The 23,506-nt window shown below is 46.8% G+C and overlaps 1 protein-coding gene across 1 annotated transcript; it reads right to left on the bottom strand.

Moving 5' to 3' along the window:
• Nucleotides 1-1,627: 1,627 nt before the first annotated feature.
• On the bottom strand, nucleotides 1,628-22,866 carry MGST2 (microsomal glutathione S-transferase 2). The gene is given in 7 exon segments (XM_051819492.2): nucleotides 1,628-1,803; nucleotides 1,805-1,876; nucleotides 2,358-2,439; nucleotides 7,451-7,513; nucleotides 8,861-8,864; nucleotides 19,538-19,641; nucleotides 22,797-22,866. Coding segments are annotated over 7 exon segments (453 nt in total). The 3' UTR covers nucleotides 1,628-1,745.
• Between the last annotated feature and the right edge of the window lie 640 nt (nucleotides 22,867-23,506).

The raw sequence follows: 23,506 nt of genomic DNA on the forward strand, positions 1-23,506 counted from the left end.
TGATGGTATAGTACTTGTTGTGCCTTTAAGGTTGCATTATGTCATCATTCATTGTCTTCAACATATAAACAATCAAAATGCCATGATATAAGACATAACTGATAACAGTACGAAGCGGAAAGACTACAGACCCATACCATTCCAGAGTAAACTCTGGCCTGATTGTATCTAAGAGAAAACAGGGGCAGAGAGCTGCAAGGTGTGAGAGTAGAACAGCCAAGTAGGGAAGGTTGGGTCTGGCTCCCTAGACTTCACTTTGTTCTGCAGCCTCTTCTTGATGGGTGCCTGGTCTAAAACCAACAAACAGCCAATGAGTAGGAGTGGGGTTGCTGGGCTCAGATCCCCACGTCCCCATCCCCAACTAGTACATTCTCAGTATACTTTGTGGGTTTTTTTAGATGTATTTATTTATTTGAAAGGCAAAGTGACAGGGTGTGAGAGAGAGAGAGAGAGAGAGAGAGAAGGAGAGAGAAGGAGATCTTTCATCCAAATGGCCACAACACCCAGGGCTGAGTCAGGCCGAACTTCATCCTGGTCTCCTACATGGATGGCAAGGGTCCAAGTACTTGGGCCATCCTCTGCTGCCTCCCCAGGAGCATTAAGAAGAAGCTGGATTGGAAACTGAGAAGTCGAGACTTGAACTGGTGTTCCAACATGAGATGCAGGCATCCCAAGCAGCAGCTTAAACCGCTGAGCCGCAACACCCAACCCTACCGTGAGATAGTTCTGTTCTCCAGGGTGCGAGAGGCTTGTTACCCCTTCTCCCCACTGCTGTGGAGACACTAGATTTAAACATTTTGATTTCTATTTCTGCTATCCATGGCCTTCATTACTTCCCTTGCAGCCACAAAGAAGAAAAGTTCCAGTAAACGGCTCCCTGAAAATGTTCACGCCAGATTCAAGGTTGCCCAATTTTCTATGGAAAAAAATGAACAGAAGGCTGTTTTTTCTTAACTTTAAAATGTCTTCATAGGTTCGTGATTCCATTTTCCTGAAGTCTTTGAAGGTTGGGAGGCAGATTCAGTCCCATTTTACAGATGAAGAAAATGAAAATGAGTCATCTGCACTGGGCCAGACAATGGTTTGTAGCCCAAAGTCAAAACCACTGCCTGGGGTTCTGCCCCACAGCCCACGACACAGGACACAAACAAAACCAGCCCAGATCCCACAGTCTGTGGCATGACCTTCTCCCCAGTCTGGTCCCTGGGTGGTTCCTTGCAATGGTGCACCTTCCTGGTACACCTTTTTTCCCCGTTCTCGCTTATAAAGTACATCTTCACAGACAGATTTGTTTTGCCCTATTATGGACGATTCTGGCGACGCTGTGTTGGTCTCACTTCCACTATGAGCATCCATCTGTTGCTTTCCTGCAATTAGCGCAGTGGGCTTGGCTGCCTATCAGCATGAGTCTTCCCCATCAAGGGAGAAGCCATCTTGGAGGCAGGCTGTGTCTGAGCCCACAGAGAGCCCATGGGTCAGACTGCTTCAGCCACACGTACCCAGTCAGGACTTACGTAGGGACTTCGGAGACCAGAGCCCTACCGCAAACCCACTAGCGATGTGCACATCCCCACCCTCTCAGATGAATTCAGTTCTTAAACAGGAAGTTATTTTCCATAGGGTGTGTTTCTACAAAGCCATTTTTTAAAAAGATTTTAATTTTTTTTTTAATTGACCAGTGACACCATAGTACCTTCAGTAATGACACCAAGGTGCAGGCATTACAGTGAAGCGAAAAGGAGCAATCAGAAGTGCCACCCCAGCTTCTTGGCAATGTCGATGTCCAGGTATTCATCCAGAAATGTTTGCAATCCCCAGGGCGCCTAGGAGAGCCAACAGAGCCAGCACCCCCAGGCTCAGTAGGAAGCCAGTCATCCTGCAAGGTGGACATGAGGGAGAGAAGTAACCAGCGGCTGCAACGGTGAGGTTCCCTGGGAGCCTAGTGTAGCCTGTGCATGGTTGACATGGTCCGGAATGTCCATGTTCCATGTTTTGGCCATTGGAAAAGTTCTGTTCATCACCCAAAGGCAAGGGGCTGCCTGGCAGTTGGGGGGGCCCATGGCTCCCTACAACATTCAAAGGCTTTCAGGGTTGGGCAGAATTATTTCCTTGGTAACTTTCCAGAGACAATGCCAATTTTTTGCATAGACTTCAAGCGTCCACCTTTGGTGGTGCAGAGTTTCACACTTGCATTTTCCCAGCTCACACATAACTGGGTATGGCCTGGCAAACACGGGGCAGCAGTCATCACCTTTATCACAACTCTCGGTACTGTTAAGCACTCTGAGCGATGGGAAGCTAATACAGACTTCGCCTGCTACTGTGGCATAAATACTCAAGTACTGGGTTCTTCTTACCTTTTTTGAACAGCTTCTGAATATCCAGAGAAGTACCGCTGACGGGCATAGATGTAAACCAGACCCAGGCAAGCAGCAACAACTGCAGAGGGGAAAGAGAAGGACAGAGTAAGAGAGCAGACTTTCTAAACTTGGTGTGGAGACTACTAGTAAGCTACTCAAACACCCATGTGCCAGATACTTGTGTCCCAAACATATAAAGCACTTATATCATTCAATAATAAAAAGAAAAAAATTAATTTTTAAGACAGGCAAAATAGGGGTCAGGCATTGGGGTGCAGTGGGTTAAGTTGCCACTTGGGAAACCCACATCCCGTATCAGAATGCCTGGTTCAAGTCCACCTCAGCTTCCAATCTAGCGTCCTACTAATGTACAACCTTGGAGACAGCAGGTGATGGCTGAAGTACTTGGATCCATGCCACCCACACTGGAGACCTGGATGGAGTTCCTGACTGCTGGCTTCAGCCTGGCCCAGCCCTGACTCTTGCAAGCATTTGAGGAGTGAATCAGTAGATGGAAGATCTCTCTCTTATTTCTCTCTCTCTCTCTCTCTTTTTTTTTTTTAAGATTTATTTATTTATTTGAAAGTCAGAGTTACACAGAGAGAGGAGGAAAGGCAGAGCGAGAGAGAGAGACAGAGGTCTTCCATCTGCTGGTGCACTCCCCCAATTGGCCACAACAGCCGGAGTTGCGCCGATCCAAAGCCAGGAGCCAGGAGCCAGCAGCTTCTTCCGGGTCTCCCAAGCGGGGACAGGGACTCAAAGACTTGGGCCATATTCTACTCCCTTCCCAGGCCATAGCAGAGAGCTCATTGGAAGTGGAGCAGCTGGGACTCAAACCGGCGCCCATATGGGATGCCAGCACTGCAGGTGGAGGCTTTACCGGCTTTGCCACAGCGCCAGCCCCTCTGACTATTTCTCTGTCTACCTCTTTCTATCTGTCCATCTGTCTTTCAAATACATAAAAATAAATAAATCAACTTTTTAAAAAATAGGCAAAATACTTGAATAGACAATTCATCTGGAAAGATACATAAACCTGCCAAGAATTAAAGGAAAAACGTAGGTCCACATTGGAATCAGTGTTGTGGCACAGCAGGTTAAGTCACAGCTTTCAACACTGGCATCCCATTTAAAAGTGCTAGTTCAAAGCTCTTGCTGCTCCACTTTTGATCCAACTCCCTGCTACCATGCCTGGGAAGGCAGCAGAAGATGGCCTAAGTGCTTGGGTCCCTGCCAGGATGGAGTTCCTAGCTCCTGGCTTCAGCCTAGCTCAGACCTGGCTGTAGCAGCCACTAGGTAAGTGAACCAGAAAATGGAAGATTCTCTCCCTCTCTTTCTCTTTCTTTCTCTCTCTCTCTCTCTCTCTCTCTCACACACACACACACACACACACACACATACAGCCATTCAACTATATAAACTTTTAAGAAAAATTTTCAGCCTCAACAAACTGCCACTTACAACTGTAAGTTTACTTCAAACAACAATTCATAGAAATGGAATTAAGAGACAAGTCTATTTCGCTGCAAAAAATATTCTTTGAAGTCCGTGCATAGTTTTACATACTTTGCATATCCATAGATTTCAAAATTTTGTCTCAAAAAATAAACTTGTCTTTGAATTCTTTTTTCCAGAAATTTCTTAAAGTGCCCTCATAGAATGATATGGTAGCCACCTTTCTAGGCTAAAACCAACAAAGTTCAATAACACAAAATGGTGAAGATGTAGCACATTTGAAGAATCCTCACATACCACTAGTCGGAATACAAACTAGGACGATCACTTCAGGAAAAGCTATGGGACTTTCCTTGAAAACTGAACATCCTATTTGGCCCAGAAATTCCATTCCTATTGTTTTACCCAAGGGAAATGAAAGCACATATCCATGGGGCCAGTGCTGTGGCACAGTGTGTTAACGCCCTGGCCTGAAGCGCCGGCATCCCATATGGGTGCCAGTTCGGGACCCAGCTGCTCCACTTCTGATCTAGCTCTCTGCTATGGCCTGGGAAAGCAGTAGAAGATGGCCCAAGTCCTTGGGCCCCTGCACCCACGTGGGAGACCCAGAAGAAGCTCCTGGTCCCGGCTTTGGATCAGCACAGCTCCAGCCGTTGCGGCCAATTGAGGAGTGAACCATCAGATGAACCATCTGCCTCTCCTCTCTGTGTAACTCTGACTTTCAAATAAATAAATAAATCTTTAAAAAAAAGAAAAGAAAAGAAAGCACATATCCATTAAAAAGGCTGTACAAGAATGTTCATGGCAGCTTCATTCAGATCAGCCAAAAACTGGAAACAGACTAGCTTATCAACAGCAGAGTGGGCAGCCAAGCTCTGGTAGAGTCATTCAATGGAGTGCTACACAGAAATGAAAAGAAACAACACCACGAGTCTCAAAAGCATTCTCCTTAGCGAATGAAGCGTAGCACGGGAGTACACAGGCTACCATCCCAGTTCTGTGATGTTCTGAAGTGGACAAGTGAGGACAAAATCACGACAGCACGTGCATCTGGAAGGAAGTGAGGATGAAGACGGATTGGAGAGGCAGGAACACACCTTCTGAGTGGTAGTTATGTCCTGTGTCTTGTCAGAGATTTGGGTCACACAGATCTGCATGCCTGTCAAAGCTTACTTGAGATTTCTGCATTTTGTGAAATGTATATTTTCTCTCAGAAAGAAATGTAGACTAACGTATGATATTCTGATATTTCAGCCAATGAAAAATATCAATGTCTTCCCTATGTTAGGGACATTCTATCTTCCTACACACCAGATACAAATTTCCAGGGCCCTCTTGCAAAGACTCGGAGTCTATGTGCAGGACCATGATATGTCACATAATATTAATCACATTGAGTCCAGCACAGCAGTTCGAGCTGCCGCCTGTGACGCCAATGTCCCATGAGCATCACTTTATGTCCCAGCTGCCCCACTTCTGAGCCAGCTTCCTGCAAATGCATCTGGAAAAGCAGCAGAAGATGATCCAAATACTTGGGCTCTGGCACTCATGTGGAAGACCTGGATGTAGTTCCAAGCCCCTGGCTTCAGCCTGGCCCAGATCCGGGCTTTGCGGCCATTGAGGGAGTGAACCAGCAGATGTCTGTCTGTCTGTCTGTGTGTATGTGTGCAACTCTGCCTTTCAAATAAATAATAAAATAAATCTTTTTAAAAATTAAATTATTATACTTGGTCACAGATTTGTCTAAATTTCTACTAGGCAAGGGGACTTCAAAAATCTTGTGGGCAGATACAATAACAGATACGTTTATTTTGATAGAGAAATTTTTTGAAATCCATGTATATTTTTCCATAATATGCATTTCCCATGAACTTTTTTTTTAAGATTTATATATTTATTTGGAAGTCAGAGTTACACAGAGGCAGAGGCAGAGAGAGTCTTCCATCCACTGGTTCACTCCCCAAATGGCTGTAACAACAGCTGGAGCTGGGAGCCTCCTCCAAGTCTCCCACGTGGGTGCAGGGGCCCAAGGACTTGGACCGTCTCCCACTGCTTCCCCAGGCCATAGAGAATTGGAGCAGAATGGAGCAGCCAGGACTTCCATGAACTTTTGAAAATCTCCTGATATACAAGGTATTTCGGGTTAACAGTGAAAAAGATACAAGATTCCTGCCTTTATGGAGTTTATACTCTATCAGCAAGGATGCCCAACAGGTAAAGAAAAACATGAGAAGACAATCTAGACTTGAAAGTGTCTTGAAGGAAATGCAGAGTGGTGGGACAGAGAGGAGCTGGAGGAAGTGTCCTTTGGGAAGGGCCAGGGAAGGCCTCCTAAGAGCTGATGTTTACATCAGGGCCTGAAGGATGAGAATGAGGGGACCCAGCAAACAGCTGGGAGAGGAAAGGAATCTGACTTTGGGGTTTGAGAATTAATTCCTATCCCTATCTACCATCTACTGAATCCTCCCATTGACTTCCATGAAGTCAGTAAGAACCGTGAGAACCATTCAGAGCAATTAGTAGGCAACTTATGTGAAAGGCTGAAAATTCCGACACAATCCCCAAGCAATTCTTTTCCAACAGGTAGTTGGCCTCATTCAGCCCATGACAGGAAAAGCCACAGAGTCAGTGACAGAGACCAAGTCACATTATCAAAAGGCACTTTTCTTATTCATGTGCTTTTACATGACAAGGACCACTTACTTTCATTCTTGCCCTTAAGAGACCAAAGTTTGAGTTGGAATAAAGGTCTTTCTCTAAAGGACATTTTATCTGAAATTTCTCAGCTGAGAGTGAAAATTACAAGAAACAAAACAACTGGGTTTCCACTGAAAGCCACTGGATTTGAGTTTATTTAAATCTTAGCAATCAAGTGCAGATACAAATGAGACCATGAAAGTTACCAGAAGGCAAGCGGACTGGATTTCCCAACTAAGGTAGCTGGTGCTGGTCTGACTCCTTATCAAACAGGCAGAGCTTTGAGGATTCCCCTGTGAAACAGAAAGTGGATGTGTGTGGACTTCCCGCATCTAACAGTAGCATCACACCTTGGGGATCCTTAACAATATGGCTCATGGGTTGTTGGGACAAATACCATAGACCCTGCTCTGTAATTGAAAGGGGAACTTCCCCTAAGGGGGTGAATGTCTAGTTGCACCAATAACTTAACCTGTTGGTACCTCACTTTCCTCATCTGTAAGGTAGGAAAATAATTACAGATTTTACTTCATATGAAGGCTTTTAATCTTATAACATGGGAAATACATGTAAAATATTTAAAAATAGCACTTGGCACATAGTAAAGACTCAATAAATATTAACTATAATTAGCAGGGTGAGTTGTTAATTCTGTCCGTTCCTTCAATGGAATTAGACTATTATATTGAAAGACAAAGATTCTATCATTTTCATTCTTGAGTGCCCCGTATAAGTTTGTCCCAATATTTAAAAAAAATGACTGAATTAAATAAAAATGAATCCAAAGTGACAATATCTGGAAGATAGTTCTGTTTGGAACAAAGCAGACATTTAAAATCTTTTCCAGGATCACTAGCTATATGGTTGCATATCTGCTACTCAGTAGTTTTAAGTACTATGGTCATGTTGGAACAAAATTGACTGTGTTTTAGAATTACCTTGGTTGAAATACCATCCAGCAATCCACAATGCAGTCAAGAATATGGGATAAAACTCCACACGTTTTGTCTGCAGGAAAAAATAAATACATGGGTTATTTTATGAGAAAACTGTATACTAAAGCATTGATTGTATTATTACATAGAAGTAAATATCCAGTCTATTCTGACCAAAAGAATACAGGAACTTCCATAAAAAGCTTTAATGATTCTTAACTTTAAAATGTATCTTTCACTATAGGACTCAAACATTGTTCAAACCTCAGAACAGGGTCAAGAATCATTCTCCTGTGTATAAGCTGCAGTCGTAGAAACGTGTCCCAGCTCCTCTCCAAATATAGCCCCCCTGAGCCAAAGCCATTCTAGGTGTGGGTGTTTGACACAGCCGTGTTAAGGTGCCACTTGGGATGCCTGAACTCCATATCAGAGTGCCTGGCTGATATGGGCTCCTCCATTTCCAATCTACCTTCTTGCTAATATGCACCTTGGTAGAACCATATCATAGCTCAAGTAGTTGGGTCCTTAACACTCGTTTTAGGGATCTGGATTAAGTTTTGGCCTCTTGGCTTTGGCCTGAGCCAGCTCTGTTGTTGCTGTCTGGGGAATGAATGAACCAGCAGCTGGAAGACACACACACACTCACTCTCTCTCTCTCTCTCTCTCTCTCCTCCATTCTTCAAATAAAATGAAAATAAATTCAAAAAATTTTCTTAATTTTCACTTTTAAACATCATCTGAAGAACTTGGGAGGTGATATTAAACAAATTTCTTCTCAAAAATTCCTTCATATCCATTGCCTTCTAATTGCATTACTCAGAACATTTAAAAACAGTCTTTAAACAATTCCCCTAAAATCTCCTGAAGGAAATGATGAGCATCTTTTTTTTTTTTTTTTTTTTTTTACAGGCAGAGTGGACAGTGAGAGAGAGAGACAGAGAGAAAGGTCTTCCTTTGCCGTTGGTTCACCCTCCAATGGCCGCCCTGACCGGCGCACTGCAGCCGGCGCACCGCGCTGATCCGATGGCGGAGCCAGGTACTTCTCCTGGTCTCCCATGGGGTGCAGGGCCCAAGTATTTGGGCCACCCTCCACTGCACTCCCTGGCCACAGCAGACAGCTGGCCTGGAAGAGGGGCAACCGGGACAGAACCCGGCCCCCGACCGGGACTAGAACCCGGTGTGCCGGCGCCGCAAGGCGGAGGATTAGCCTAGTGAGCCGCGGCACCGGCCTCCATTCCATTTTATGGAGGAACAAATTAACGCCCAAGAGCCCAGGCTGACAGGTTGCAGAGAAGCAAACGCAGACAGCATCCTCTCCAGGTTGCAAAGCCCTGTCCTAATGTGAGGTCAAATTGACTCTATTCATGGAAGACTCGGGCGGAAAATTTGACACTATTTTAAGCAAAAGGGAATAGTTCTCTGGGTACTATGATTAATTCAGCTGCATCTAGAAAAGAGAAAAAAAGATGAATTATCTTCATGCTACTTCCTGAGCTACACGCCCAAGTGATCTCGGCTAGGGTAGCTGAGCTCTTTGCTGACTGTACCACATCCAGAGACAACTTCAATGTAATTGGGAACGAGGTCCTTAGTAGCTCCTGGTGGGGGAGTCCCAGTTTGTGGGACAGGTGTTTGGCAGAGTGAGTTAGACTGTTACTTGGGATGCCCGCATCCCCTATAGGAGTGCCTGGTTTGACTCCTAGCTACCTTGCTTCTGATCCAGCTTCATGCTAATGCACATCCTGGCTGGGGAGGGCCCAAGTACTTGGGTCCCTGCCACCTACATGGGAGACCTGGATGGAGTTCCAGGCTCCTGGTTTCAGCCTGGCCCAGACCTGGTTGTTGCAGGCATCTGGGAAGTGGACCAGTGGGTGGAAGATCTGAAGATCTCTTGATCTCTCGATCTCTCAGTCTCTCCCTTCCTCTCTCCTTCCTGTCTCCCTCCCTCTCCTCTCACCTCTGCTTTTCAAATAAAATGAAAACTAAACTAGTAAAAATTTCAAAAAAGGAAAAGTCAAGGTCTACAAGATTTTAAATGATCCTACATTTTACCTTAAATGAGCCTTAAAACCTCAGTCCTAAATGTTATGAGATCATTGACCTAGAATTATTTGATGTTGATCATTGAAGACCTGGGTCTTTTAGTCCAGGTCACTATGAATGAACTTTTTTTCCTTAATAAAAAATAAAAGCATAATTACAACAAGTCATTCTTCCCTAATTCTCCATAATTCCACAGGAATCCGCATTAGGTCAACTCTATCTTATTAGCAATGCCTCAATGGCATGGGACAAAGCTCTCCAATGACTCAGCCATCTCTTACAGCTGGGTAAGCAGAGTACAGTTAACCAACTCAATGCTCATATAAAAATCATGGCTGATGGGGGGCCAGTGCTGTGGTGTAGTAGGTTAAGATTCCACCTGCAGTGCCAGCATCCCATATGGGTGCCAGTTCATGTCCCAGCTGCTCCTCTTCGGATCCAGCTCTGCTAATGGCCTGTGAAAGCAGTAAAAGATGGCCCAAGTGCTTGGGCCCCTGCACCTGCATGGGAGGCCTGGAGGAAACTCCTGATTCCTGCCTTCCAGTTGGCTCAGCTCCAGCCCTTGTGGCCATTTGGGGAGTGAACAAGCAGATGGAAGACCTTTCTCTCTGTCTCTCCCTCTTTGTGATTCTACCTCTCAAATAAATAAATAAAATATTTTAAAAAAATATCATGGCATAAGCAGAGTCTACAAACACCAGCGGGAATTTCTAACCCCACCTGCCAAGACAGCAGCCAGAGGCCCTATACAGCCCTCTGAGGACTTGGGGAGGTGGTCATCAGCTCTCCAGAAAATTGAAAATGGGTGAAGTGGAAGCAAGCATGTTGCTTCTTCCTTTTCTTAAGGCCCAAAAAGTCACCCAGGACCCATGGGCTGTCCTATCTAGAGCCTAACCCTGCTGCTCTCACAAACCAGAGCCACAGCTTTCTGGGGCTCAACAAAGTGACCGAGCTTTTCCTTCTGCCTCTTCCCATCCTTGGCATGCATTTGCTTCATTGATGGTCTTTTTAATTAATTTATTTTTAAGTTTGTAAGTGACTACTATAGGTTACCTGAAAAGACGTTTTATAACCTCGTATAGTCAGAATAATCATAGCTATGTAAAACATGAGCAGCTTTGCACCACTGGCTAAACACATAGAAGTGTTCCCCCCAAAGTAAAGTAAAAGAGAGTAACAGCAGAAGAATTCTCTACTTTTCTCACCTGTGCTGGAATTTTAGACAACCTTTTTTGGGACCATAACATAACTGTCCCATCACTTCTTAGATTTTGTAATACATTTTAAATTATGCCAAATGGAAGGATGTTCATGTTTTTCCACAATATATCTTTAATTCACAATCAGCTGTGATGAGACTTTTTTAAGCACCTTCAAAAGAAGTTCCTTTTATCCTTCATAAAAGTCTTCCTAGAGATTTAACTTGACAAGGAACTGGTAGCTTTGGCTTGGCATCTAGGGACAGAGAGAGAAGATTGCAGACGAGCATCCTAGCCAAGCCTAAGCTGCACCATTGAGGCCAGAACCTGTGGGTCATGGCCTCCTGGGGTGTCTGTCCACACAAGTTGATGTGCCTGTGTGCTCTCTTATCAGAAAGAGGAAGACCAGCTCTGGTCCAAATAGGGAAAAGAAATATGAATCATTGGGAGTAGGAGTAGGGGTAGGGATAAGGGTAGGGTCTGTTCTCCCCTGTCCAAGCTGGGGAACTGGTTTCCCACCTTGATGGAGGCCTGCCTGGAAGCTGAAGCTCTTCATGAAAGACTTGGGAGGGTACCAGACCCAAGCCATGCTGGGCCTCAGATGACAAAAGAGGCAAAGCTGGGGAGAGCCTCACCCCTGCTCCACAGACAGACACACACACACACACACACACACACCCCACCCCCAGCCTCTGCTAGAGACCCCAGAGCAGCCCTGCGTGGTCCAGTCATGGAAGACTTTCCAGAATCTGTGCAGGGGTCTGGGGCAGGCCAATGACATGACCTGTCCCTTAAACTGCTTGCAGCAGGGACAATGTCCCTGGTCCCTTGACTCCCAGAAGAACTGGAAGGGTGAGGAAGGGAGTGCAAGATGCTGGGTAAGCAAGAGGCATTAGAAATACTGAGATGTAGGCAACAATATGATGGTAACTGCATCAGTGCTCGCAGGAAGGCCAAGCCTGGAGTATCGGGGCAGTCTGCCTCTGGTTCTCTGCACCCTCGTCCCCCAGAATATGGGGTCCTGTGTCCCCAACAAGCAGTTAGGCACTGCTGGGAACACGCTGACCTTGTGGTCCATGTATTGCTGGCCTTGAAACACCTGGGGCTGCATTCTACCTGCCTGTCATCACCTCTTCCATCCCTCCACTGTGTGCTCTCCTGGACCCCTCCAGGCCCTCACACCACAAAAAAGGGATCCATGCCTGGATGTGTCTCATGATAACTCGCTAACTCCTTCTCAGTAAGCTGTGAACAGATATATAATGGTACTTCAAAAAGTTCATGGAAAATGGAATGGAAAGATAGATTTATTTTGGTGCAAAAAAGAATCTGAAATTCATGCACACAAGGGATCTTCAGAAAGTTCATGAAAAATTCATATTATGAAAAAACATTCATGAAATTCAAAACCTCTTTCCACCAAAATAAACCCATCTTGTAATTCCATTCTTCCACAGACTTTCTAACGGACCCTGGTATGCAACTTTAAGGAGATGCAAGTCTAGAAATTCCCACTTGCCAATCCTATCAGTGGCTAATTAGTTCCATTGACATGGAAGTAATTTATAGTCTTCTTGTCCTGAGGCAGACGTGTTCTATCCTCTTATTATAGGGGATGCCCAGGAAAATGTCCCAACAGGGACAGCAAGCAGCTTGCAGCGGCCATGTGTCAATAAGGAGCAGTTGATGATGACACTGACAGACAGTCCCTTAGCCTGTGCATCCATGCTAAGGGAAATTAGGCCATGTCTACTCCTTCCTGGTCAGAACCTCCTTTATGCAATAATCCTACGATCCTATGATAATGAAGTTTCTCATAAAAAGACCAGGGAGAGGGGAGCTTGCCATTCATTGTAAGCAGACGGGCCTCAATCCCACACGAGGGATTCCCAACCAAAGGGCCTTGGCTGGAAGGACAGTATAGGGGACCAACCATCCTGGTTTGCCCTGGACTGAGGGGGTTTCCAAAAAGGTGGGACTTCCGGTTTTTAAACCAAGGCAGTCTCAGATAAATTGTCCCGGTTGGCCCGGGACTGAGAGGTTTATGGGGATACGGAGCTTGAAGTGCTCACATTGGGAAAGTCCCAAGGCAACTGGAAAGTCTGTAGAGACTGTGGGGACCACGTGGTTAAAGCTGCTGGGGGAGGGCCGCTGTAGCGTAGTGAGTAAAGCCACCGCCTGCAGTGCTGGCATCCCATATGAGCGCCAGTTCAAGACCCAGCTGCTGTACTTCTAATCCAGCTCTCTGCTGTGGCCTGGGAAAGCAGGAGAAGATGGCCCAAGTCCTTGGGCCCCTGCACCCACATGGGAGACCTGGAAGAAGCTCCTGGCTCCTGGCTTCTGATTGGCGCAGCTCCGGCCATTGTGGCCAATTGGGCAGTGAACCAGCAGATGGAAGACCTCTCTCTCTCTGCCTCTGCTTCTCTCTGTGTGTAACTCTGACTTTCAAATAAATAAATAAATTTAAAAAAAAAAGCTGCTGGTGCTTTTCCCTCTCCATCCCAATACCAAGGAGCCTGAGCTGTGGAGGCTCCGACCAAGTGGCCACTGCACGTGCCCACTAGGTCTGAGAGCTGGGAGCAGTGAGATGGTCCTGATCAAAGTGCCATTTGGGCCTTGTCTCAGTCATTAAGTATCCCACAACAGTTACATCATTTGGGTGGGAGGAAACTCAAGCTATGGCCTGGCAGTGCCAAGTCTTGGCAGTTTCTGATGGAGCAGCTTCCAGACCTCTCTGACTACAGGGGCCTAGCCATTAGAGAGTGCCACTCTGTAAAACACACCCAAGTGCCACTGTAGCAGAGGTGCCCAGCTGACAACCATGACAGAGGGAAAATGTGGCTGAGAGGCAGCTGCTCAGCCAGGGCCCGTGTCTCCAACCTCCTCTGCATCTGAGTGGAGCCACTGAGTGCCAACATACAGTGAGGGAAATTACGCCTTCCACTGCTAAGTGTCACAGGTGACCTGTGAATGAAGCCTTTTAGACGATTACACTGACAGAGGATCAGACTACATGGTAATGGGCTCAGAAGAGACTTAAATGAGAGAAGTTGCTGGAGTTAGTCTTTTCTTAGAGATTCATCCCTCTCTGGGTGGCTCCCTGTCAAGTAAGTCACGTGGGGACACAATAGGGAAATGACCACTGGCTGCAGGAGGACATGGATCCGACCACCACTCCAGGAGCTGCTGCCGCAGGAGCAGAGGTGGGGCGACACCTGCGGTCCCTCCAGACTCCAACCAGTATTTCCCAAGATTACCTAGACTCGTGGGGGTTGGGCTTACTTGTACTTCATAACAGGTTAATTGGGGGATAGGAGCTGAATAATTCAGCACTGGGCAAACAGGGATGCCTCCACAAGAACTAAGTAAGAGGCAGCCCTGCCTTACTCAGCACCAACAAAATCACTGATACTGCGCCATATACACTTCTGGGCTCCAGGTCGAGAAATCATTAACATTTTCAGACTAAAGAGAACAACCAACATTTGTAAATGGCTGCAGGGAAAAGTGGAAGAATTCTTGCTTCCTAGTCTCAAAATAGAGAAGATGAAAGGTGCCTGATAATGGGCCTCGCGCAGACCAGAAGGAATAAGGTCGGCAGCTCCTCTCCTCCAGTAAAGAGAGAATCAGAAGCAGCGTATTTAAATTGCAACAAGATCAATTTATTACTTGGACCTACTTTTTTAGATTTTATGAAAAGCCTTTAATCTAAGAGGATCAAGGTGCTCAAATTAGACAAGACAGAATTTCCTAAATTTAGCATTAACATCAAGAAATGGTCCTTGGTGCAATTATAGTTGTTATTTTCACAATTTTTAAAAATGTATTCTGCCAAAGGATAATAAAACCCAAGAGACAGGCCTGTCTAAGGCCTCTCCCTGGGGAAAGGGAGGAGGAATTTGAAAGGGAACCCTAGAGAAGGAGCCCTGCACTTGTAACTCAGGAAAGCTGGCCCCGAACACTCAGCACTGCTTGGCCAAATATCCAAGCTGAGATGACCCTTCTAGGAGAGGGCCTTGAAGTGACGCTGAGATGTCAAGTCCCACTCACACAGACAGTCTGTCCTAGCTGTGGGCTTCCTGGCCATGCTGAGGATCAAAGCAGCAAGAGAAAAAGGACGGGAAACAGCACTTCTGGGATTGCCTTGGCCATGAGACCTTCAAGGGAGGCCAGAGGCACTCCATACTTTGGTCCAGGAGAGCCAGAAAGGAAAGTGCATTATTTTCCACAGATCTGCAGAACGCGCGGGAGTCCACCCTCAAGGGAAGAGTAGAACAGCCATGTAGACTGTGGAAGGAACTAGTTATCCCAGGGAGTCCTGCTCTCACGAACCCAGACAAAGTCTAAATTCCCTAGCCACAGATTTGATCTGGTTTGTTGAGATTTACCCTAAACCCTTAGACTTTAAGGCCAGCAATGCACTAGTTCTGTGGGATAGCCAAGCAGAAATTCAGAAACAAGAGCACGCCCATCCCCAGTCACCCCTCAGAAAAAAACCAGTGCAGCAAGGGTTGGGCCCTTCAAGTACTTGATGGTTCCACATGTCCCCTGACTCTTGGTTATTATTTTTTAATGCCTCTCTGTTCTGCTGTGATTAATCAAATAAAACAAAACACAACACTTCTAACAAAGGAATCTGGTTTGCATACTTTTGTTATAAATAGCAACTTAGGAGCAATATTTGGAGATGGTATCCAACTTTATTTCTAGGACAAGAGGAGTCCAGATATAGAAGAGGAGCGAGAGAGCAGTGACTTGAAAGGAAATCCAATGTGTAGAGACAGTGAGAATGAAAATAGAAGCTAGAGGTGGCCCAAGGATCCTGGCCTGTTGGAAGCCCAGTACTTCCCACGAAGCAGCCCTCAGATCAGGAAATACCTGCTGGGAAGATCTGAAATGTCCCCTGAGATGTTTTCTATAAATACCCAGGTGTCTCCCAAACTTCAAACATTGACCTATCACTGCCAACGTTTTAGCCTTTCCATATACCACTTAGTATTTTTCTATAAATCAACTTTTTTTGCTTAAATTAGGAAAAGGAGAATTTTACATCACTGACAGAAATGAAGAAATCATACCACTTTCTAAATAAAATATAAGTAAAAGTCCCATGAAAGCAAGAAGTATCAAATTCTAACTAGACCCCACTGATCGCTTGTCTGCTCCATGCATGAGACCCTTCCTCTGCCCAGTGGAAACAATGGGCCTTCAAGTGGTGCTGAGAACCTGTTCTGAGGACCTTTCGCTAAGCAAGGCAGACTGACCCGTGTTCATTTATCTTGCTCCTGAAAATGAACTAAGATGCCACCAGAGGAATAAAAAGTAGATGTGAGCCATCAAGGACCTGCAAAGTTCCAATGCACCTGCAGGGGAAGGAGCAAGCAAGACCAAGACCTCCTACCCCAGGACCCAAGAGGCTCAGGAAGAGAGAGGCACCATAGAGGCCAAAGCCTGAAATAGGATCTCTTCCAAGACTGAATGACCTAGCTGCCCTCCCCCTGAGCCTTCCAATGACCCCTTGAGCCCCATCAAAAGACTAGAATAACTAAGACTAGAGGACTTCCGAGGGCCTACAGGAACAGTGGCTGCAAACAGGGGGAATCTGCATACTACGCACAGCAGGAAAACCCTCCTGCCTCTCCCAGCAGCACTCAGGGGCCAGGCCTAGGACATCTCCCCTAACCCTCACACGTGGAGAGATTTTGCAAGAAATAAAACGGTGCTAGAATGATGAACTACAGATCCTGACTTTGAGAGTCTCCCAGAAGAAAGCTACCCATAACCAATCCCCCTTAGTGAAACTGAACACACAAGCCCAGCCAAGCATGCAGCACTTCCAACTCACTGTTCAATGCCTTGTTCCGAAATTTGCCAGGCAGGGGGTTGTTCTTGTATGCACTGTGCTACAGCAGGTAAAGCCACCACTGCCCCAGCATCCCAAATGGGCACCGATTCCTCTTCCCATCCAGCTCCCTGCTAATGTGCCTGGGATGGTCCAAGTGCTTGTGCCCCTGCACCCACCTGGGAGACACAGAAAAGCTTCTGGCTTTTGACATCTGTTGGAGTAAACCAACAATGGAAGACCTCTCTCTCTGTCTCTCCCTCTGTCTTTGTAACTCTGCCTTTCAAATAAGTAAAAATAAATCTTCAAAAAAGAAAATTTGCATAACGGCCCGTCAGGAATCACCTGGCATTTGAGTAAAGCTCTATCCTCTTTACCTGCACCAATTCCCTTAACGAGTGCATTCAGTCTTGTGACTTTAAATCATCTTTATGTCCCAGTGACTCCTGAATTCCTATTTCCAGCTTAGATCTCTCGTCTAAACTGCAGATTTGCATATCCAGCTGCTTACTCTCTGTCTCTGCTTGGAGATGTAAACAACAATGTGTTTGGCAGTTTTTTTATGAAATAATAAACAATATGAATAGCTTAGCAGACCACAGTGCTTAAGGCCTCTACTTGGAGGTAGCAGAAGTCACATCACAGACACAGAATGTTGAAACTGAACCTCTTGGGGCAAGCATTTAGCATTACAGTTAAACTACCACTTGGGATGCTTGCATCCCATATCAGAGTGCCTGGGTTCAAGGCCCAGCGGCGGGCGCTTCCAATTCCAGCTTCCTGTTAACACACCCTGGGAGGCAGGTCATGGCTTAAGTAGTTGGTCCCTGCTACCTGTAGGGGAGGCCAAATTAAGTCCCCATCTCCTGGCTTCAGATTGGCCCAGTCCCAGCTGCTGTAAGCATTTAGAGAGGGAACCAGTAAATGGGAGATCTCTCTCTCTCTCTCTCTCTCTCTCTCTCTTTCTCAAATAGACAAAAATAAAATTTTTTTTAAAAAATTTTTAAACAAAAAATGAGAGAAAGACAATAGATAGGAAAATATGAGATCCAGAAACCGGTGATCCAGATCAGGAGAGTTTAAGAGACATTTTTAGGATGATAACAGGAAATCCCAGGATAACCACTATATAGCAAGCAGAAAACCAGGATTTTTCTTCTTTCTTAAAAGGAATTGACAGGAGCTGGTGTTGTGGCATAACAGGTAAAGTAGATGCCTGGATGCCAGCATGCCATATCGGCACTGGTTTGAGACCAGGTTGCTCCACTTCTGATCTAGCTCTTTGCTAATGTGCTTGGGAAAGCAGTGGAAAATGGTCCAAGTGGTTGGGCCCCTGCACCCATGTGGGAGACCTGGAAGAAGCTCCTGGCTCCCGGCTCCTAGCTTTGGCTTAGCCCTCTCTGGTCCTAGTGGCCATGTGGGGAGTGAACCAGAAGATGGAAGACCTCTGTCTCTTCCTCTCTCTGTGTAACTCTTTCAAATAAATAAATAAATATCTTTTTTTAAAAAAAGGAATTGGAAAAATTTGAGAATGAATAAGTATCAGTGAAAGCATAGTGTTTAGAAAAAAGGAAATCAATAACCCAAGTATTTGCTTTTGGTGAAAGTAAAAGTTGTCAAAAGGGTGCCAGTTTTTATGGCTGAGGACAGACTGGGGGTGAGGCAAGGTAGTGACCAGGGAGAGTTAGTTGCTGTCATGAGACTTATCACTTCACTTTATTTTCAGACCATGTACGTGTATTCCTCTACTAACAATGAACATTGATTTTGAGATGTGGAACCTACTGGCACCAAACTAGTACTTTAAATTCGACATAACTATAAGGATACAGACAACTGAAATGGGAATGCCTTCTTAGTCTAGGGCTTAACATTACCACAATCAAGTCTACACGCCTCTTAAAATTAGCTCGTGTGCTCTAGCGGTATTCACCCCACACCTTCCGGCCTGGGAAATGGCCTGTAAATCCTTTCTTGGCAGCTCAAGAAACATGACTTGCTGAAATTGATTCAAGATGTAACAATAAGCCTGAATAGTCCAATAATCATTAAAACAAGCAAATTTCATAGTTTAAATTTTTTTTCCACAAGGAAGACATCAGGTCCAGATCATTTTAAGCCAAGTTGTACACATTTTTAAAAGAACACACTCTTCCTACTTTATTAAAATTATCTAAGAAAATAGAACAGGATGATTCTTCCACTTCAGGAAGTAACCCAAGTATACTCTTGATAATAAATTGAGACAGGAACTATATCAAAAAAGAAGGAAAAGTATAGTCTAATCTCACTCATGACATAGATGAGAAGATCCCAAGGTAGTAACAAAATACACAGAGTTGTATAAATGGCTATACACGCAATGCTTTTTCAGGCACTTAGCTTTGGAGATGAAATACAAAAGGAGCCCTAGCATCTTGCAGCAGATAAACTCACAGTGTTTATGGCAGAATGTTCCGTGTAGGACTGACAGTGCAAGGAGTGTGAAGTGACCTAAAACACTGTGAATCCATGTGACCTGGAAAGATCTTTGATTCTTACATTCTTCTATTCTTTTCTGATTTCAGAAATTGGAGCATGGAGAAACCAGCAGAGGAGAATACTGATTCACCTCTGTTTCCAAACAGAAAGGAAGAACTAGATAGAAAATTACAAAATTATGCATCCACCTTGAGAGGACTGCACTCTGCCAGGACTGCAGGGGACTGCGTGACCAAGTTGCTACCCTTGAAATATGCAGCAGTTGCTCCTAAGATCTCAGCATGCTCTGTGAGTAAGTCCTGCTGAATCTGTAATATTGCTGGGGAGAGCCTCCACGCTGCGGGCGCTTCAGGCTTCACGAACCACGGCAAGAGTCTGGCTGTGAGGAATGGTCTGTCGTCACCAGATACCACAAAGGAACTTAGGGTCTCTCGAACACCCAGCTCTTCCCCAGTCGGAAATGGTTTACATGTGCGCGTGGACGCATGCGGCAGGCACGGATCCCTGAAGAGTGGTGAGAATTACTTACTGTGCACGAAACACTCTCTCAAACTCCAGTGACCCAGCGACTGCTGGGGGCATAATTTTGTGTTTCATTCTTGCCCTTCCAACCTGGAAACCAAAATAATCTGCCAGAAAAGGAAAGCTGTGTTAGAGATGCGGCACATCATTAGCCCTGTGTGAAATGCAAATTAAACCACAAGTAGATACCACTCCATTCCTATTAGAATGTCTACAATTAAAAAGAGCCAAGTCAAGAAAGACAGACAGATGGGGCCAGCGCTATGGCATAGCAGGCTAAGCCACCGCTTGCCATGCCGGCATTCCATATGGGCACCGGTTCTAGTCCCGGCTGCTCCTCTTCCGATCCAGCTCTCTGCTGTGGCCCGGGATGGCAGTGAAAGATGGCCCAAGTGCTTGGGCCCTTGCACCTATGTAGGAGACCTGGAAGAAGCTAGAGCTGGCTTTGGATTGGCCCAGTTCTAGCCATTGCAGCCATTTGGGGAGTGAGCCAACAGATGGAAGACCTCTCTCTCTCTCTCTCCCTCTCTCTCTCTGTAACTCTGCTCTCAAATACATAAATAAAATGTTTAATAATAATAAAAAAAAGAGAGGTGAGGATTTAAGAGTAACTGGAGCTCTCATACACTGCTGGAAGGAAGGTGGCATGAGACAAACACTTTGAAAAACAGTTTCAAAGGGATGATTTAGTTAGACATACACCAACTACACGACTCAGCTGGTCCATTCAGAGGTGCTCACCCCTGAGAAATGAAATCACATGTCCACACAAAGACTCATATGTTCACAGCAGCTTGATTTGCAACAGCCAAGGACTAGAAAGAACTTTGTGATGGTTACTTTTGTGTGCCATCTTGGTTAGGGTGTGGGGCCTTGTTGTTGGGTCAAACACCAGTGTAGAGGTTGCTAGGAAGTATTTTTTTGGTGTGATTAACAATTGAATCCTAAGGCTTTGAGTAAAGCAAATTATCCTCCAAACTGTAGGTAGGTCCTATCCAATCAGCTGAAGGAGACCGAAAGGAAGGGATTTGCCTCGAGGTAGCCTTCAACTTAAGATTGCAACACCCAGACCACAAAAGAGCTAGCATTGTGGCACAACCGGTGAAGGCACTGCCTGCAATGTCAGCATCCTATACCAGCACCAGTTTGGATCCCACCTGCTCCACTTCTGATCCAGCTCCCTGCTAATACACCTGGGAGAGCAGCAAAGATGGCCCCCGTACCCACGTGGGAGACCAGGATAGAGTTCCAGGATCCTGGCTTCAGCCTGGCCCAGCCCTGGGTGTTGTGGCCATTTGGGGAATGAACCAGTGGATTGAAGTCACACCCCCCCACACTTCAATTAAGTAAATAAATCTTTTTAAAAAAGCTGATCGATCCCAATGTCAGGGATCACCTGCCTGTCCCGTTAGTTCTGTGGGCTTCTTTCCCTTTCCGACCCACCCTTCCTCCGTGGTCAGTGTGTGAGCCTTGGGGACTTGTCACCTCCTCACCCATTCCCCTCCCTTCACCCCATATGGAACCCCTGGGGCCTCTCATTTCCCTCCAGATGGCGTGTCCCCTTTTCACTTCCTCACCAGCTCTCCCCTACTCCTTGGCCTCACTTATTTTCCTATCTCAGCATCGGTTTCCTACATGCTCACGTTTTAAAATTAGTTTCCTTGTAACACTGCACACGGAGGGTGTGGCTTCAGCTGCGCCCTGTGGGCGATATCAGGGATGACATGCTTCCTCCTGGAACAAGATTCCGCTCTGCCTCCGACTAACAGGGCAGGTTTCGTCAGGGCTCTCACAGCACACCGCTTCCCCTTCCCTATCCGTCTTCCGAGGCAAATCAGGGCTTGTCGAGGATTCCCAAGTTGCAGCTGCGTGCCGAGGCGCATGCGCTCTCTCGGGGCTGGCGTCTCCCTCCCGGAAGTGCAGCCCAAGGGAAGGGCATGAGCACCAAGAAAAAATGAGGTGGGTGTGGCCCCTCTCCTGCCCTGTCCTTCCAGGACCCAGCCAGCAAAGGAAATCTGTGTGCTAGGAGGAAATTGGGCCCCGGCCACTCTGGCCCCTGGCTCCCAGCCTCAGCGAGTGGCAAGCCCTCTCGACCCCACCTATGAAATGGAAGCCACCCAAGATGTGTGCGCCCAGATTTCTAAATCCGCAACGCCACAAGATCAGAGCGCTTCAACACGAAGCTGTGGCTAAGAAAAAGCTTCCTCGCCAGCCTGTTCATTGCACCCTGTAGGCACCTGTCTGCGCCACCAGCCAAGGTGGTAGTTTCCGTAGATAGAGGAGGTGGGTGGCTCTCCTCTGCCCACGCCCAGTCCTGGCTCCAAGGGACAAAGATCCCTTTCTGTCCTCTCTGACCAGAAGCCACAGAGAGACCAGGGTGTCTCTGGGACAATACGACGACGGTGGAAACGCTGTGTCACCGCTTTCCCTAGAGAGCTGCAGTTGATTGAAACCACTTGAGAATCATTGCCTTTTTGCATCGCCATGCCTGCTCGCAACCTCGCGGTTCCCTCCGGGATGCAGGTGCACTTGGGAGAGCAAAACCAGAGCAGTCTCCCTCCCCACCCCCACTCCACCGTGCACCCCCAGCCACAGAGAGGCCCCTTCACAGTGTGGCCGCTCTCCATCCAGCAGTGGCTTCTCTCTCTGCAGAGAGAGCTCAGGACAGGAAACGGTGCTGAGCACCTGCCCCCGGGTCAGGCACCAGGGTGAGTACTGCTGAGCCCTCCTTGATGGGGCCCCTGACGGGCAGAGCAGCCTGGCCAGGGGCACCCAGCTGGCAAGTGGCTGCATCAGACAGATAGGGTCCGTCTGCTGTAGTTCTGCAGGAGACGTTTTTAACCTGATCCTAACGCCTAGGGTAGGTGTATTTAAGAAGATCCAGGAATGAAAAGGTCAGGATTGAAGCCATTGCAAAGTAGGAACAATGTCACTTTTGGAACACTTGTAATTAATGTCTATACCCCACTTCCTCCAAGTTAGCTCGCTGCTTACACTCTGTGAACTGGGCTGGGGTTGTAGCCACAGATGGTGTAGGGTGCCTAGGCTGTGTGGGCTCCCAGTAGCTCTGTGGGGAGAAGCAGTCTCTAGAATGTTCCCAGTCTCTGCCCGTCTCAGGGAAGGCGGGAGCAGGCAGCCCCACCGCCCGGAGCAAACTGCTCTGCCTGTGAGCTCCCAGCAGGCAGGAAACTCAACACGGCCTGTCTTCCAGTCGGCCTCCTCCCGTCTCCCCCTGCCCCCACCCACCCACCCACACACACACTGCCCAGGCCTCTTTGCTGACAGGCGGAGAGAAGAGAGACAGCAGCCAGCAGGATTGAATTCCCCGCCATCTTGCTCGCAGTCGGATGTTTTGGTTCACGGCACTATTTGTAGAGAAGGAGGGGACGCCAGAGACGCTGTTGGACTTTGCAATGTTGAGCTTCCTAGTAAGGTAGACAAAGTCCAGGTAGACTTAAAACAATATCAGAGCAGAGGCTGATGCCGAGGCTCAGTGGCCTTTGTTCTGGGAGAGAACCCAGGAAGGCAGGCAGGGCAGGAGCTGCCAGGAACTGATCTTTATCTGGCCCTGGAGCTGCTTCCTGCACGCACTTTCAGTCGCTCGTGCCAGCTGCAGCCCCGCCTCACCCGGGCTTAGACCTCTGGCAATTAAGCTAATGCACAAAGGCTCTGGCCCCTTTCTCCTCCCACACCCCGCCCCAGGCCTCTCTGAGAACTTTGTGGAAAAAATGGGAGGGAAGCAATTGCTTAATCCCACTGAGATTTTAAATCCTAACTTAAACCTGGTCTATGTTTCCTCACCCTGCAAATGGCAGACCTAGGATTTGAACCCAGTTCTGGCCGACTCCAGCTGTGCTCCATTCCCTGCACCTGCTGTCACCCTCATGACTGTGCTGTGTGCTGGGGGGAGTCAGGGAGAACAAGGCAGCAACCCAGCCGTGGGGCCCCACACTCCTAATCTCATCTAGACTT

This window comes from Oryctolagus cuniculus, chromosome 8 (genome assembly GCF_964237555.1).
Source record: "Oryctolagus cuniculus chromosome 8, mOryCun1.1, whole genome shotgun sequence".
NCBI classification, from domain to species: domain Eukaryota; kingdom Metazoa; phylum Chordata; class Mammalia; order Lagomorpha; family Leporidae; genus Oryctolagus; species Oryctolagus cuniculus.